Below are 15,486 nucleotides of genomic sequence, written 5' to 3' on the forward strand. Positions count from 1 at the left end.
GTGTACAATGTGTCAGGCTCCGAGGGGGTTTTGGCACACATGAAGCTCATTAGAGCTGTGGAGTGGTACAGGACAAGGGCCTCCTCCTCCCTGCTCAATAATTTATGTCCAGCTTTTACAGGGAGTGTTTCTCAAGCAGAGGTTGAGGCAAAACTGTGCAGAGCTCAGCAGTGGAACATGGAAAACAACTGTGCAGAGGGTAACTGAGCACACACACACAGAGATTCTTCTGAACTGCTGGTTCTGAGCTGGAGAGGTGCTCTTGGAAATCCAGTAAAGCAGGTGTGTTTGCTGGGAATCCTCAGGAAAAGCTGCTTCATCCTCATGGCCGTTGCAAAACGAGCCCTGCTGACAGGGTTGTCTGGTGTTCATCAGGGAAAGCATTAAAGTGGTTGTTGCTGCCTGGAGTGCCCTGGCTGGCTGCATTTTTTTAGGAAGGATTGTTGTCTGGAGTTACTCCATCAGGACTGTCTGTGACCTGAAGGACCCCAGCCCACGCCTGGGCTCTGACAGCTCCCAGCCCTCGGGCCTTGGTCACAGTCCCAGGCTCCTGTCCCGGCTCAGGCTGGAGCTGGGAGCCTCCTGCTTCTCTGAGGATGGGAAGATGTTCTGCACTGTGGCCTCTCCCCTGTCCCAGCTCATTCCCTGGGGTCTCAGTGCCTAGGGTTTGATTTTCCTTGAGTTCAGGGACATGAGTCCTTTTGTACATTTTGGATGCTGCTGCCTGGATATTTTAATTCCAAACTTGTTCGTTTCTTGTGAGTCTCTCTTTGAATTTCCTTTTCCAGCAGTGGATGAAATTTCAAGTGTTCTTTGATTTTATTTTTTTAATTCCCAAAACCTTTGTGGGGAGGGGAGTTCAGTTCTGTGGAGCTGAGGGTGATGGTGGGAGCAGTGCAGTGAGGGGACAGCCCAGGCTCCTTGGTGGCTTCTGGGGAGCTGCCAGCACTGCTGTGCCATTGCTCCTATGGATGTCACTGCTGTGGGACCGGGATCTGCCCAGGGGGATGGAAGTCCCCGATCCCTCTCCCGCCTCATGCGAGATAGTGCTGCTCCCCCGGAAGGGCGGGGAGCAGGGATCCTGCTCTGCCGCTGGATGGACATTCCTCAGGGATTTGGGACCAGCAGAACCCCTGCCCAGTGTCCGTCCCATGGCCCTGCCCAGGCGGTTCTGGGCCCGGCAGAGGGCACGGAGCTGCTGCTGCCGGCGGAGCCTGGCCCTTCCCCGTGGCCCCTGACCCCGTTCTCCCCGCCCAGCGCCCGCCGTGCGTGGCCCCTTTAAGTCGCCGCCATCTTTGCTGCGGGCACGTGAAGCCCCCGCCGCCCCTCGCTGGCCCCGCCCCTCTCCGGGCAGCTCCGCGCTGCCCATTGGACGCCGCCGCGGCATTTCCGGCGCCGCCGCGCCAGCGCTTCCTTTCCGGTCGCCATTGTCGTGGCGGGAGGTGAGTGCGGGCCGGGGGCTCCATCCGCCGCCATCCGCCCGCCGGGGCCGCGCCCGCCTCCGCCAGAGCCCCGCGCGGGGCCGTGGGGAGGCTCCGGGGGCGCGGATGGGGCCGCTCCGGGCCCGGCCCCGCGGGCTTGGGGGTGCTTCGGGGGTCCCCGCGTTAACCGTGCCCGTGTCCGCAGGCCGCAGCCATGGCGCCCAGCCGCAATGGGATGATCCTGAAGCCCCACTTCCACAAGGACTGGCAGCGCCGAGTCGCCACCTGGTTCAACCAGCCCGCCCGCAAGCTCCGCAGGTGAGTCCCGGAGCTCCGGGCGCCACGGGAGGGGCTCTCCCGGCTCCTGCGGGGCCGCTTACGAAGCCAGGGCACCGTGGGTTTGTTCAGCCATTCCCTGCTCCTGCTCTGCCAACCGCGGCCAAGTGATGAGACATCTCCGGAATCGCTGCATCCACAGTGATGAACGCTCTTCCCTGGGTCTCTGATGGCAGCAGCAGCAGCCAGCCTGGCCCGGCTGTTTGTTCTGGAGGATCTCAGGGCAGGAGATGGCTCCCTGCAAGGGCAGGAGTGGCACGTGTGTTAAAGATGCTGTGTGCCCGGTGGCTGTCACAGGTGGGCAAGGGGCTAGGGACACTTGGCTTGGAGCAGCCATAGTGTGACCAGCAGGACTGGGGCAGTGCTTGTTCCCTGTAACACCGGGGTGTCTGAGGTTATGTTTGGTGCCTCTTTACACGACAGACACTGGGGGGCTGGAGCACGTCTAGAGAAGGGAATGGAGCTGGCAAGAGTCTGGAGCAGCTGGGGGGCCTCATCATGGAGAAAAGGAGACTCAGGAGAAACCTTCTGGGCCTCCAGAGCTTCTGGATAGGATGGGCCAGGCTGTGGTCCCAGTGAACAGAGACAGGAGAAGAGGGAACAGCCTCAGTTTGTCCCAGGGAAGGGCTGGATGCAGCACTCAGTGCTCTGGGCTGGGTTGATAAGGTGGGGATTGGCACAGGTTGGTCTCGATCACCCCAGAGGTGTCTCCAGGCTGAAGGATCCCATGGTGCTGCCGTTGCAGGAGGAAGGCTCGCCAGGCCAAGGCTCGCCGCATCGCCCCCCGCCCCGTGGCCGGGCCCATCCGGCCCATCGTGAGGTGCCCTACCATCAGATACCACAAAAAAGTGCGTGCTGGCAGAGGCTTCAGCCTGGAGGAGCTTAAAGTAAGTACAGAGCATCCATCCATTCAAGAAACTCAAATAATGTCTGAGCTCAGCTGCTTCTCCTGTCGTGCACAAGGTGACTTCCTCACGTGTTGGTACCTGCTGGTGCTGCCACAGGCAGGCAGGGCTGTGAGTTTTCTGGCTCTGCTTGCAAGGAAAGACTGGTCTTACCTGTGGTGGTGGAGTTGGTTGTGTGAAGGGTGTTCTGAAAGGTAAATATCTGTTCATCTGGACTTGAAATTCCATTCAAGTCAAGCTGAAACAGGAGAAATTTAGGTTGGATATACAAAAGAATTTCTTGTGAGGGTGGGCAGGCCCTGACACAGGTTGCCCACAGAAGCTGTGGCTGCTCCTGGATCCCTGGAAGTGTCCAAGGCCAGGCTGGATGGGGCTTGGAGCAGTGTGGGCTAGTGGAAAGTGTCCCTGCTCATGGCAGGAGGAGGAACTTAACAATATTTAAGGTCCTTTCCCACCCAAACTGCTCAGAGATTCTAAGAAATTTGAATTCTGAAAAAGTCTTGAATCTGAGCTTTTTTAGGGGAGGGGAAAGATTAAGATCACCTTTGTTAAGTTGTTTCTTTATGAAACACTTTTCTGTTAGTTCTAAATATTTTAACCAATGTTTTCATGTTGAGAGCCAAGTAAACCCAGCTCAATTTAGTTCTAAGAGTAGCAGGGGATATTGTACCGGGAGTAAGAACCATTCAGTGCAGTACTTCTCAGAGTAGCTGGAGTAATAATAGCTGGATTAAAATCCACATAGTTGGATTAAAGTGGGAAGTGTTTCCTGTTCTCCATTCCTTGTCCCTGTGACCTGCCCAGGTGTGCAGAGCTGACAGAGGTGACTGCAGGGTCACCCACGGTGTATCTGTGATCAGATTCCACATCAGGGCTCGCTGGCAGCCACCAGCCGCCTCTGCTCCTGATTCAGTGTCTTAATTAAAACATTTATAACTGAAACTGGTGCACTGAGGCAGGGAAATTGTTCTTCTGGGGGCCAAGTACTTCATTACATATTTTTCTTTAATTTTGGGGTAATGGTGGAACACAAAGCAGGATGCAGCTGTTTGTGTTCAAACTGAAAATGGGTTTTTTGTTTAAGACAGTCTAAAAAATAGCTATTAAATGTTTTTTCAGATGGCTAGAAAAAAATCCTTATTTAATGGAGCTCCCACTATTCAGTGAACCAGAACTATCCATGAACTGACTCATAAATGTCTGAATCCAAGCTTAAATGCATCCCACAGGGGTTGCACTTTGCTCCTCTGGGGAAATCCACGTGCAGAAATCAGCCCGAGCTACGTTTTAAGCACTGAGATACACCAGGACACCCTTTGTTGGTGGCATGGCTGGTCCCTCAGCTGGTGGCAGCCCTTCTGCAGTCCCTGTGGGAGCTGTGGGACGCTGACACCTCTCTCTGGTCTCTCCTCAGCTGGCTGGCATCAACAAGAAGTTTGCCCGGACTATCGGGATCTCCGTGGATCCGCGGAGGCGGAACAAGTCCACCGAGTCCCTGCAGGCCAACGTGCAGAGGCTCAAGGAGTACCACTCCAAACTCATCCTCTTCCCGAGGAAGCCAGCCATGCCCAAGAAGGGAGACAGCTCTGTGAGTACCTGACTGCTGCAGATGTGTCCTACTCATGGAGGTTTGGTGTCAGGCTGAGCAGCTGCTGGCTTGTTTTGGTGCTGATTCCTGGAGCTTTGATCCTTGCTCAGCCAGCTGAGTTTTAGTTTAGGGAGATAAATTGTCACAATGGCCAGAAATTCCCCTTGGAGTGGGTCCTGCTGGTGGAAGGCTGAGGGACAGGCTGTGAGTGGCTCCAGAGCTGTGTGCCAGGCAGGCTCCAGAAGGCAATTGTTATTGACATTCAAAAATGGTTTTCATTAAAACCTCTCCAGGATCAGAGCAGAGCTGTGTTCCCTGGCTCTGCTGCCAGTAGATCCAGGGAACACAAGGCTGAGTTCAGGCTGTCCTCCCATCTTGTGGGGAATCTGGCAGCTCCAAGCCACTGAACTCCATTTTCAGAGCAGGGAGGAAGGGCCTTGAGCTGAAACACTGATTCAGATGTGTTTGCTGGGAGTCAGCTGTATTCAGTAAACCTTCAGTCATTTTTGTCTGATGACATGCTCTTACAAAAAGCTGGAATCAACCTCAGAAGAAGTTGCTGAGGAATGTGTTGTGCATGTATGAGCTGTGGGGGCTCAACTTGGAGAAGAGGAGGCTCAGGGAAGAGCTTCAGTTTGTGCCAGGGAAGGTGATTCAGGTTGGACATCAGGAATTTCTCCCTGGAAAGGGCAGCAGTCAGGCCTTGGGTGGTTTGGAGTCTCCATCTCTGGAGATGTCCAAGGAAGGAACGGAGGTGGCACTCAGTGCTCTGGGCTGGGGACAAGGTGGGGATCAGGCACAGGTTAAACTTGGTGATCCTGTGTGAATTGAGAACAGCACAGTTGGTGTCAGAGCTGTCCCAGCTGGCAGAGCTGAGGCCGCTGCCGCTCCGGCCGGATCTGGGCACAGCGTGGGTTGCCAGTGCAGCTTCTCAGTGCCAACTGCTCTGAGGTGCTGGGTTCATTACCTTGGCTCTTAGAGCTCCTGTCAGGATCATTAGCACCATGTTTAAGCTGGGTACCTGCCTACAGACTGTGCTTTAGCTGAGGTCTTAGCCAAAGAAGTTTAAATTCTGTTCTTCTAACATTCCCACCTTCTGTTTTGCAGCCAGAGGAACTCAAGATGGCCACTCAGCTCACAGGACCTGTTATGCCCATCAAGAATGTAAGTGTCATTTAATCATGCTCTCTGTGTGACATAATTTAAATTGAAATTGCAGAGAGGGTTCTCTCTTTGCTGTCTCATAGCTTGAGGGTGGATGTCTCCTGGCATTGGCCATCCTGGATCCAAAAAACCCCAGGAATAATAAGTCTTTGAGAGAACTGTGAAATTGAGGGTGCTTTGGGTTTAGCTGGGTAGGAGTGCTCAGGCAGGTTCTGTGGTCACAGTTTGTCCCTAAATCCTCTCTGCTTGCCAGAGCTGCTGTCACTAGTGTCACAAACCTTGTCATTCCCTGCAGCTCAGCAGGGTGGAGCTGGGAGGTGGGGTCGGGCTCTCCTCCCAGGTGACAGGAGGAGAGGAAACAGCCTCAGGCTGTGCCAGGGGATGTTTAGGTTGGATATCAGGAAAATTGCTTCATGGACCAGGCTGTCCATCCCTGGCACAGCTGCCCAGGGCAGTGCTGGACTCCCCATCCTCGGAAGCGTTCAAAAAACACGTGGATGTGGCACTTGGGGACAGGGTTGTTGGTAACCATGGTGGTGCTGGGCTGATGGTTGGGCTCGCTATTAAAGGTCTTTACCAACCTTAACAACGCTGTGAAACCTGACTCAGGTTTCCCGTGGTGCTTGTTTTTATCCCTGCTCCATTGTGAGGAGCCAGCAGGAACGCAGATCCGGGCGGAGCAGGCTGAGGGCAGGGCCTGTAGATGGCACGAGCGCTCCGTTCCCGCTCTGATCCTGGCAGAGACGGCTCTGGGAAGCCTCAGCTCCCTGCTCCGAGGGGCAGGCTGACTGTCTGGCGCTCTCTCCGCAGGTTTTCAAGCGGGAGAAGGCGCGTGTCATCTCGGAAGACGAGAAGAACTTCAAGGCCTTTGCCAGCCTTCGCATGGCCCGGGCCAACGCCCGCCTCTTCGGCATCCGCGCCAAGCGCGCCAAGGAAGCGGCGGAGCAGGATGTGGAGAAGAAGAAATGAACTGTTCTCCCCAGAACTGTCAATAAAAAGCCGTAGACAGCCGAGTGTGCTGTGGTTTTGGGGCACATGTACCGAGCGGAGCCGCCCCGTGTGCCGGTGGCGGTGCAGGGATGTGCTCGAGCGTGGGAAGCCTCGTTTGCTGTGATTGGAGGCTCCACATTTCCCTGAAATCAAGTTAAACACCTGTCTGTGCCCACTCCTGTGCCTTGTCAGGGCTGCAGCCTGGGCTGCCTTCTGCTCTCATTCTGAGGGGCTTTGGCAGTTCCCTCTCTGTGCCAGGCTTTATCTGCTGTCCCTTCCATGCTGGTATTCCTGGTCTGGTGATTTCCACCCCTGTGTGAGGCAGAGCTGTACAAGTTGGGTGTCATGGTGGGGGTCACTTAGGTCCTGCCCATGTGGGGGGCTTTACCCATTTCTGGGGGGATACAGGGGGAGCTGGGTGTGGCCCAGCCCCTCAGCTGAGCTTGGATGGAGCTGGACTGTGCTACTCTGCCATCCTGCACTCCCTGGCCCTTGGCTCAGTGCCCTCCACGGCCCTTTCAGCCATTTCTTCAGGGTTTAAAGGCCATCCCATGGTAGATGTGGCACCTGGGGACATTGTGGTGGCCTCAGCAGTGCTGGGGAGTGGGAGAGGGTGAACTGATCTTGGAGTCTTTCTCCTACCCAAATGATTCTGGGAAACTTCAAGTGGCACCACAGGAGCTCAGGAGAAACTGGGAGGTTCTGGCTGATCCTTGTGCCTGTTGGGGGGATCCCAGGCTGTGCCTGTCCCTGGGTGGGGGGCTCAGTGGTCACTGGGATGTGTTGGGGGGATCAGAGCTGCTACAGGAGCACTCACCCAGCCCACTGTTTATTCCTAGTTCTGGGACTGTGATGGGGATGGAGCCCTGGGTGCTGCAGCCCTGGCTCAGCTGCACGGTTCTTGGGTGGCTCAAAGAGGCGAGATGTGGCTGAGGTGTCACCTGTGTCCAGCTGCCACGGTGTCCCTCCAGTCCCTGTGTCCCACTGTGGGTCGGTGCCTCCTGCCCCACCGAGCCATGCTGGGAGCTGTGGGGGGACTGGGAAGCAGCCTGGCCTATTTCTGCCAGGCAGGCTGGGGATTAGCTCCCCAAAGCCCAGGCCCTGCAGTGCCCTCGTGCTCGTTAGCCCTATCTGCATTTTAATCCCTCCGAATTTGACTAATTACATCATCTTCCATAAAGCTGGGTTGACAGCACCGCAGTGCTGGGGGGACAGGGGTGGCTGGGGGGTCCCAGCCTGGAGATTCAGCATCGGGGGCTCCATGAACATGGAATGTGGGTCTGGATTCTCCAGCGTGTGGGGAGGGCACCCGGTGTGTTTGGGGGACCCCACCCTCGTTCTTGGGCTGTTGGCTCAGTGTGGGGGGCCAGAACCAAGGTGATGGCTTTGGGTACCCCATGGGGAGCAGCTGGGAAAGGTGAGGGGCTGTGACTGTGCCATGGGGGTCCCACTTGGAGCAGGAGCTGCTGTCCTGGTGCTGGGGACCCTGGGGACCCCGCTCAGCCCCGGTGCAGGGTGGGCTCCTCCCCGGAGCCGGCAGCGAGGCAGTTAACGGAGCTTGTCATCCATCTCCCTCTTAGGGCTCCGCTCCCGAGCTGCAGCTTGAGTCAGTTGTGTGGAGGTGGCAGCGGCAGCAGCTCCGGCGGGCACACCGGCACGGCGGGCACACCCCGAGCAGCCCTGCCCCGCCGTGCCCCTGCCCGGGCCACAGCACCAGGTGAGGGGCGAGGGGCAGGGAGGGACCCTCTGCTGAGCTGCGGGTGATGCCAAGGGGTGCCCGCGATGCCGGGCAGGGGGACGGTGCCCACCGGAGCTGGGGCACCCCAGCCATGTGCTGGGGAGGGCTGGGCACTGCTTGACTTCCCCAGGAAACTTTGGCCGGGCAGCGAGGGCACAGGGGGGGCAGGGGCTGCTCTGCCAGGACCTGCAGGTGGGGGGACAAGCCCTGGACTGGGGTCGGGACTGGCAGAGCCCCTCGCTGAGCCCCAGCATCACCTGGCTCAGTGTCAGCAACCTCCGGGGGCAGGAATCCCTCACCTGGTGGCACGGACACGGAGTTGGTGTCCCCACTCCCCTCCGGAGAGCCCTGCCCAGGCTGGGGATGCTGGGCAGGGATTTGTACTCCACAGCCCCACACGGGGCGTTCCGGGGTGGGTACCCCACCCCACACAGGTCCCACTTCCCCTTGGGACACATCCTGAGATGTGGGACAGGGCTGGGCACGGCCCTGCAGGACCATGTGAACCCCCACAGCAGAGCTGGTGCTGGCTGGGACTTGGGGGTACAGGGGCAGTGCCACGACGGTGCCCCAGCACAGCCACCCCACTGTGCTTTGATACCTTGCAGGAACCATCAGGACTGGAACCGGCCACCCCACCTCGGAGGGTGTCCCTGCAGTCCCTGTCCTGCCACCGGGGCCGTGCTGGCACCGTGCCCCGGGCATGACGGGCACCTGCCCGGCTCCCTGACAGCTCCCGAGGCAGCGGCCGCCCTGCTCGCCCCCCATGCCCTTCGCCCACGGGGCCGCGGGTCCCCGAGCCCCGGCTGGCATGGGCGACGTGCCCGAGCCGAGCCCACAGGCCTCGCTGGCCGTGCTCTCCAAGGTGGAGCTGCGGGTCAGCTGTAAACACCTCCTGGACCGCGACACCCTCAACAAGTCGGACCCCTGTGTCCTGCTGCTGATGCAGTCCCAGGGCCAGTGGATGGAGGTAGGAGAGTGGGGGGCACTGCTGGCGCCCGCCGGGCAGGGCAGGGCAGGGTGGGATTTGAGGATGTAGCACAGGGTGGTGGATTTGGGGGCTGCAGGGTGGGGTGCAGGAGATGGGGGGAGTGAGGTGCAGGGTGCAGAGCAGAGATCAGGGTGCAGGAGATGGTGAAGAGCAGAGTAAAGGGTGCAGAGCAGGGTACAGGAGACCATAGGGAATGGGGTACAGGTGCAGGGTGAGGTGCAGGGTTCAGACCTGGGTGAAGGGCGCAGAGCAGGGATGCATGGTTGGGTGCAGGTGCAAGACAGGTTACAGGGTTCAAATCAGGGGCAGGAGAGGATGAAGAATGGAGTGCAGGGTGCAGGACAGGGTGCAGGATGCAGAGCAGGGGTGCAGGGTGGGTGCAGGAGATGATGCACAGTGCAGAACACGTTGCAGGGCACAGAATGGGGTCCAGGGGGTGGGCAGGGCACTGTGGAGCACCTGGCAGCCTGTGGGGATGGTGCCAACACTGGGTCACACCCAGCCCGGTGGGGCCAGGGCGTGGTGCCCACCGCGTGTGGCTCCAGAGTAGCTCCACAGCCCCGGGACAGGGACAAGGGACACCTCAGCCCCACCTCAAGGCTGGAGGGCTGGGGCTGACACTGGCACTGGGGCTGAAGCTGGCAGTGGGGCTGGCACAGCTCCCTCCATCCCTCCCCATGCTGAGCTCGGGGCTGGCAGCGGCAGCTCCGCTCTAATCGTGGCTGCTCAGCCGGCGGATTTAGCGCTAAATCCCTCGGCGTGTCATCGACTCCGCTCGAGCCAGCGCGGATCCGGGGGGGACGGGGGCCCCGTGCCAGCTGCGGTGTGCTGTGCCATGCCAGGCACTTGTACCCGGCTGTGCCACACTCTGTGCCAGACACCAGCCAGCCCCAGAGGAAAGGGGGTCCCTCCTGAGCCACCTTTTGGAGTGACTCCTGTCCCAGCCACCCTGTGTCCCCCAAACGAGGGGGTGCCTGGATCTGGCTCTCAGAGCTGAGATGGCCCCAGACCTGCTGGGTCCAACACCCACATCCTAAAATGAGGGGCTGGCAGTGCCACACAGGAGGGACAGGGTGGGCTCGACAGATGATGCCAGACTGAGCAGGCAGTGGGCAGGGGCCAGTGGCTGGCAGGGTGCCCTGGCCAGGATGTGTCCCCTTGAGTCAACACTGGCAGGGACGGATGTGGGGGAGGCTCAGAACTGCTCGGCACTGCTGCCAGCACGGCCAGGAGATGTTGAGCACCCACTGCCCACTGGGGCCACCAGGTGACCCCCAGGTATGGCCACCCCAGGACAAGCACAGCAGCTTGGCCTGGCACCAACCCATTGCTCCTGCTGCCATGGAGCTGTGGCAAAGCACAGCCAGAGGCAGAGTATCCCCTTGGATGACCATAGGGAACACAGTGGGAGCAGCATCCCAGACCCAGGGCTGGAGGCTGTTGGGGGCAAAAGAGGCTCCACCAAATGCTATTCACTCGGGCTGATCTTTGCCTGCATTCCCTGTTATGCACCCCTATCCCTTCACCCCTCATTCCCTCATCCCTGGCATGTGCCATCCCTTCCTCCCCCATCACAACAGCCTCCATTCCCAAATCCTGGGTGAGCTCTGCCCTGTGCCAATCCCACACAGGTGGATCGCAGCGAGGTGATCAAGAGCAACCTGAACCCCGTGTTCGCCAAGATCTTCACGGTCGATTACTACTTCGAGGAGGTGCAGAAGCTGCGGTTCGAGGTGTACGACAGCCACGGCCAGGCCGGCGTGGGCACGCACGATGACGACTTCCTGGGGGGCATGGAGTGCACCGTGGGGCAGGTGAGCCTGGGGACCCCCACCCAGGGACCCCACCGTGGTGTCCCCTCCCCAACCCTGGGCTGGGCTCTCGCAGATCGTGGCGCAGAAACGGGTGACGAAGCCGCTGTTCCTCAAGTACGGGAAGTTTGCGGGCAAGTCCACGATCACGGTGAGCACAGAGCCTGGGGGTGACACTGGGGTGGGTGGCACTGAGCAGGGGTGCTGGGGCAGCACCAAACCCAGGCACAGGGGTGGCACTGGGATGGGGCGCACAGGTGACATGGGGATGGAATCCTGGGATGGCACCAGACAGGACACATGGAAGGTAATGGGCTGAGGTACTGGGACAGCATCAAACTGGGACATCTGGGTGGCACTGGAGTGCATGAGTAGGGTGGCACAGAGTCTTGGGGGGGCCCAGGGCACCACAGGGAGGCGGTGGGCAGGGGGACAAAGCCATGCCAGGCACTGAGCACCCCACGGCCGCCCCTCAGATCATCTCGGAGGAGATCTCGGGGAACAACGGCTACGTGGAGCTCGCCTTCCGCGCCAAGAAACTGGACGACAAGGTGAGCTGGGGGGCAGGGGGGAAACAGGGCAGGGTGGGCAGTGCTCTCTCTCATCCTCCTCCCCCAGGACCTCTTCAGCAAGTCAGATCCCTTCCTGGAGATCTACCGCATCGACGATGACCGCAGCGAGCAGCTGGTGTACCGCACCGAGGTGAGCCAGGGTGGCACCGGGCCCTCAGCTGCCCCACGGCCACCCTGGGGGCTCCCCGGCCCCACTGAACCCCCCTCCACCTCCTGCAGGTGGTGAAGAACAACCTGAGCCCCATCTGGGAGCCCTTCAAAGTCTCCCTCAACTCGCTCTGCAGCTGTGAGGAGAAGAGGAAGCTGAGGGTGAGGAAGAATGATGGGGACCCCTATTCCTGCCCTGGGGACATCTGTACCCCAGCTGTTCTGGGGACCCCTCAGTGCTGGGGACAGGGCTGAGGACCCGCTGGTACCTGGCTGAGCCGTGCCCATCACAGTGTGTGGTGTGGGACTACGACTCGCGGGGCAAGCACGACTTCATCGGCGAGTTCTTCACCACCTTCGAGGAGATGCAGAAGGCAATGGGGGAGAACAAGGTGGGACATGGGGACACGGGGATGGCCTGGGGGTCACCCTGTGTGCTGCCAGCAGAGCCTGTCCTAGCAGCCACCTTCCAGCTCTTCCTCTGGGTTTGGAATCATTTTCTTCTCACTGCCTGTTTGGGGAAGGGATGGTGGGTTTGGGGTTTTCTGGGGAATCAGTCACGGATGGGCTGGCTGGGAGTGGGGAAAGGCAGCTGCACCCTGGGGCTGTGGGGGTGCAGGGTTTGTTCTGGGGCTGTGGGGTCCCCAGGGTGCAGAGAGGGGCCCGGGGGTGCCGGGGCCGGGCTGTGTCCCGGGCGGGGCCGCAGGCAGCGCGGTGCCGGTGCCACAGGTGCAGTGGGACTGCATGAACCCCAAGTACAAGATCAAAAAGCGCAACTACAAGAATTCGGGGGTCGTGGTGCTGCTGGACCTGAAGGTGAGTGCCTGGGAGCAGTGCCAGGCTGTGCCCAGCTCCGTGGGGCAGGGCTGCCTGACGCAGGGTCCCCCTGGAAGATCCACAGGGTTTACTCCTTCCTGGATTACATCATGGGCGGCTGCCAGATCCATTTCACGGTGAGCAGCGTCCCCTCCCCGACCAGCAGGGACACACCAGTGCTCACCCGGGGTGACCCTCGCTGTCCCCTCCCCCAGGTGGCCATCGACTTCACGGCCTCCAACGGGGACCCCCGGAACAGCTGCTCCCTGCACTACATCAACCCCTACCAGCCCAACGAGTACCTCAAGGCGCTGGTGGCTGTGGGTGAGATCTGCCAGGACTACGACAGGTTGGTGGCTCTGGCAGGTCCCCCCAGGACCACACGCACTGTGATGTCCATCCTGGGGTCAGATCTGCTGGTGACAGGCACCCAGGGGTGGCCTCAGAGCTCCTCACACCCCTTCCCTTGCAGCGATAAGAAATTCTCGGCTCTGGGCTTTGGTGCCAGGATCCCCCCCAAGTACGAGGTGAGGGGTCTCAGGTGTCCAGGGCCCTGTGGGACCCCAGGGACATCTCATCCCTCTGGGTACCCTCGGCTGTGGCACTGGTGGGGCCTGGCAGGTGCCAGGGGCTGTGGTAGGGGGTGCACCAGCTGCCCCCTCCCCTCCCTCCCTCTCTCCAGGTCTCCCACGACTTCGCCATCAACTTCAACCCCGACAACGATGAGTGTGAGGGTGAGTCCAGCTCCGGGGGGGCCCATCCGTGGCTGGGATGCCTCTCACCCTTCACACACCCCACAGGCATCCAGGGCGTCGTGGAGTCCTACCAGAGCTGCCTGCCCAAAATCCAGCTCTACGGCCCCACCAACGTGGCTCCCATCATCTCCAAGGTGGCTCGTGTGGCGGCCGACGAGGAGCGGACCAAGGAGGCGTCGGTGGGTCCCTCTGCCCCCGCCGGGCTGGGATGAGACCCTGCACACTCGTCACACCCGTGGCTGCTCCGGTGCGGGGCCAGGCAGCCCTCCGAGCATCCCTGTCCCCCCAGCAATACTTCATCCTGCTGATCCTGACGGACGGCGTGGTGACCGACATGGCAGACACGCGGGAGGCCATCGTCAGAGCCTCCTACCTGCCCATGTCCATCATCATCGTCGGCGTGGGCAACGCCGACTTCACGGACATGCAGATCCTGGACGGGGACGACGGCGTCCTGCGCTCCCCCAAGGGCGAGCCCGTCCTGCGCGACATCGTCCAGTTCGTCCCGTTCCGCGAGTTCAAGAACGTGAGTGGGGCAGGACGAGCTCCGACCTTCCTCTCTCTGCCCTTCCCCTCCCTTCCTTTCCCCTCCCTTCCCTTTTCATCCCCGCCCGTCCCCGACTTGTCCCGTCCCGCCCCCGGCTTGTCCCGGCTCCTCTTTCCCTCTCGCATCCGTCTCCTCCCTCCTCGTTCCCTCTCGTCCCCGTCTGTCCCCTGCTGTCGCTCCCCTCTCCACACCCGCACTCGGCGGCGGGGATGGCACACGGTGCCCGCGCTCAGCCCGGTGTCCCCGCTGTCCCGCAGGCGTCACCCACAGCCCTGGCCAAGTGCGTGCTGGCGGAGGTGCCCAAGCAGGTGGTGGAGTACTACAGCTACAAGGCGTTCCCCCCGCGCTGCCCCCGGCCCCCCACCCCCGAGCCCAGCCTGGGCTCCCCGCAGTGAGCGACCCCCGAACCCCAGCCTCAGTTTCCCCGACCCCCAACTCCGGCCTCAGTTCCCCCAGTGAGAGACCCCCGGTGCCCCCAGCCTTGGGGTGCCCCAGTGAGGGACCCCTGACCCCAATCTCAGTGAGACCCCCACAGCCCCCAAGTCCCGGCCCCCCCGTGCAGGACCCCCCCAGCACTGGTCCCTCCTGCTGGTCTGTGCCCCACGGCCCGGACCCACCCCTGCTGTCCCCTCGGTCCCCGCTTCTCTGTCACTGTGATACTTGGAGGCTGCATGATCCCCCCAATAAAGCACCGCCCCGTGCCCATCCTGCTGCTCTCTGGGTGCTGATCCCCACCCTCGGGGGGTCAGGAGGGGGTGGGTGAGAGTCTGGCAGCTCCTGGGGACACCACGCTGCCCCGCCTGGTGACAAGAGCCGAGGGCAGCCCCAGCCCCCACATTTCAGATGTCCATGGCCGGGAGCGCCACAGCAGCTGTGGCTTTGATGTGCCAGAGCAGGCGCTCGCCCCGCGGTGCTGCAGCCCTGAATCCAGGGCACGGAGCGGGGAGAGGAGCGGGCCCTGCTGCCCGGCACACGGCCAGTGCCACGTGCTGGGGGCTGTATGCCATGCAGTGTGTGCCATGCAGTGTGTGCCATGCACCGTGTGCTGTGTACCATGCAGTGTGTGCCATGCAGTGTGTGCCATGCGCTGTGTGCCATGCCCTGCGTGCCATGTGCCATGCACCGTGTGCTGTGTGCCATGTGCTGTGTGCTGTGTGCCATGCAGTGTGTGCCATGCAGTGTGTGCCATGTGCCATGCACTGTGTGCCATGCACCGTGTGCTGTGTGCCATGCGCCATGTGCCCTGCACTGTGCCATACTCTGTGTATGTTCCATGTGGCATGTGCCTTGTCATGTCCCATGTGCTATTTGTGGCTTGTCATGTTCACTGTGCCGTGTGCCCTGTGCCACGTGCCGTGTGCCATGTTGTGTGTCCCATGTGCCATATGCCGTGCGTCATGCTGTGCCATGTGCCGGGCTCTGTGCCACGCTGCTGCCAGCACGGTGCCAGCAGATGCTCCTGGCCAGGTGACATCCCCAGGGGCAGGGTGTGCCCAAGGCCACCACAGGGACTGGAACAGGGGCCTGGCACATCCTCATGGGTTAGGGACCACCTGAGAGCCGCCTGCAGGTGCCCCTGAGCGGAGTTCCAGGATGCTGCCCCTCTCCCTGGGCGCAGGTACGAGTGCCAGGCTGTGCCCGTGGGGTGTCACTCACCAGCACGGCTCTGCTGGCCCTTGGGCGCTGCTGGCAGCACAAGGCAGGG

The 15,486-nt window shown here is 60.8% G+C and overlaps 2 protein-coding genes across 2 annotated transcripts; both read left to right on the plus strand.

Annotated features, from left to right (window-relative positions):
- Positions 1-1,364: 1,364 nt before the first annotated feature.
- Positions 1,365-6,422, plus strand: LOC117001662 (60S ribosomal protein L13). Its single transcript, XM_033070127.2, has 6 exons — positions 1,365-1,442; positions 1,627-1,739; positions 2,503-2,644; positions 4,077-4,250; positions 5,358-5,414; positions 6,225-6,422. The coding sequence occupies exons 2-6, from the start codon at positions 1,636-1,638 to the stop codon at positions 6,381-6,383; spliced, it is 636 nt and encodes a 211-aa protein (XP_032926018.1). The 5' UTR covers positions 1,365-1,442; positions 1,627-1,635; the 3' UTR covers positions 6,384-6,422.
- Positions 6,423-8,005: 1,583 nt separating this feature from the next.
- LOC117001641 (copine-7-like) lies at positions 8,006-14,486 on the plus strand. The gene is made up of 16 exons (XM_033070096.2): positions 8,006-8,121; positions 8,751-9,112; positions 10,765-10,947; positions 11,021-11,095; positions 11,421-11,495; positions 11,563-11,646; positions 11,736-11,825; positions 11,957-12,055; positions 12,393-12,479; positions 12,557-12,616; positions 12,695-12,828; positions 12,952-13,006; positions 13,162-13,213; positions 13,280-13,413; positions 13,524-13,760; positions 14,039-14,486. The coding sequence occupies exons 2-16, from the start codon at positions 8,909-8,911 to the stop codon at positions 14,174-14,176; spliced, it is 1,707 nt and encodes a 568-aa protein (XP_032925987.1). The 5' UTR covers positions 8,006-8,121; positions 8,751-8,908; the 3' UTR covers positions 14,177-14,486.
- The last annotated feature ends 1,000 nt before the right edge of the window (positions 14,487-15,486 follow it).

Source organism: Catharus ustulatus, chromosome 11 (genome assembly GCF_009819885.2).
Source record: "Catharus ustulatus isolate bCatUst1 chromosome 11, bCatUst1.pri.v2, whole genome shotgun sequence".
Classification (NCBI taxonomy): Eukaryota; Metazoa; Chordata; class Aves; order Passeriformes; family Turdidae; genus Catharus; species Catharus ustulatus.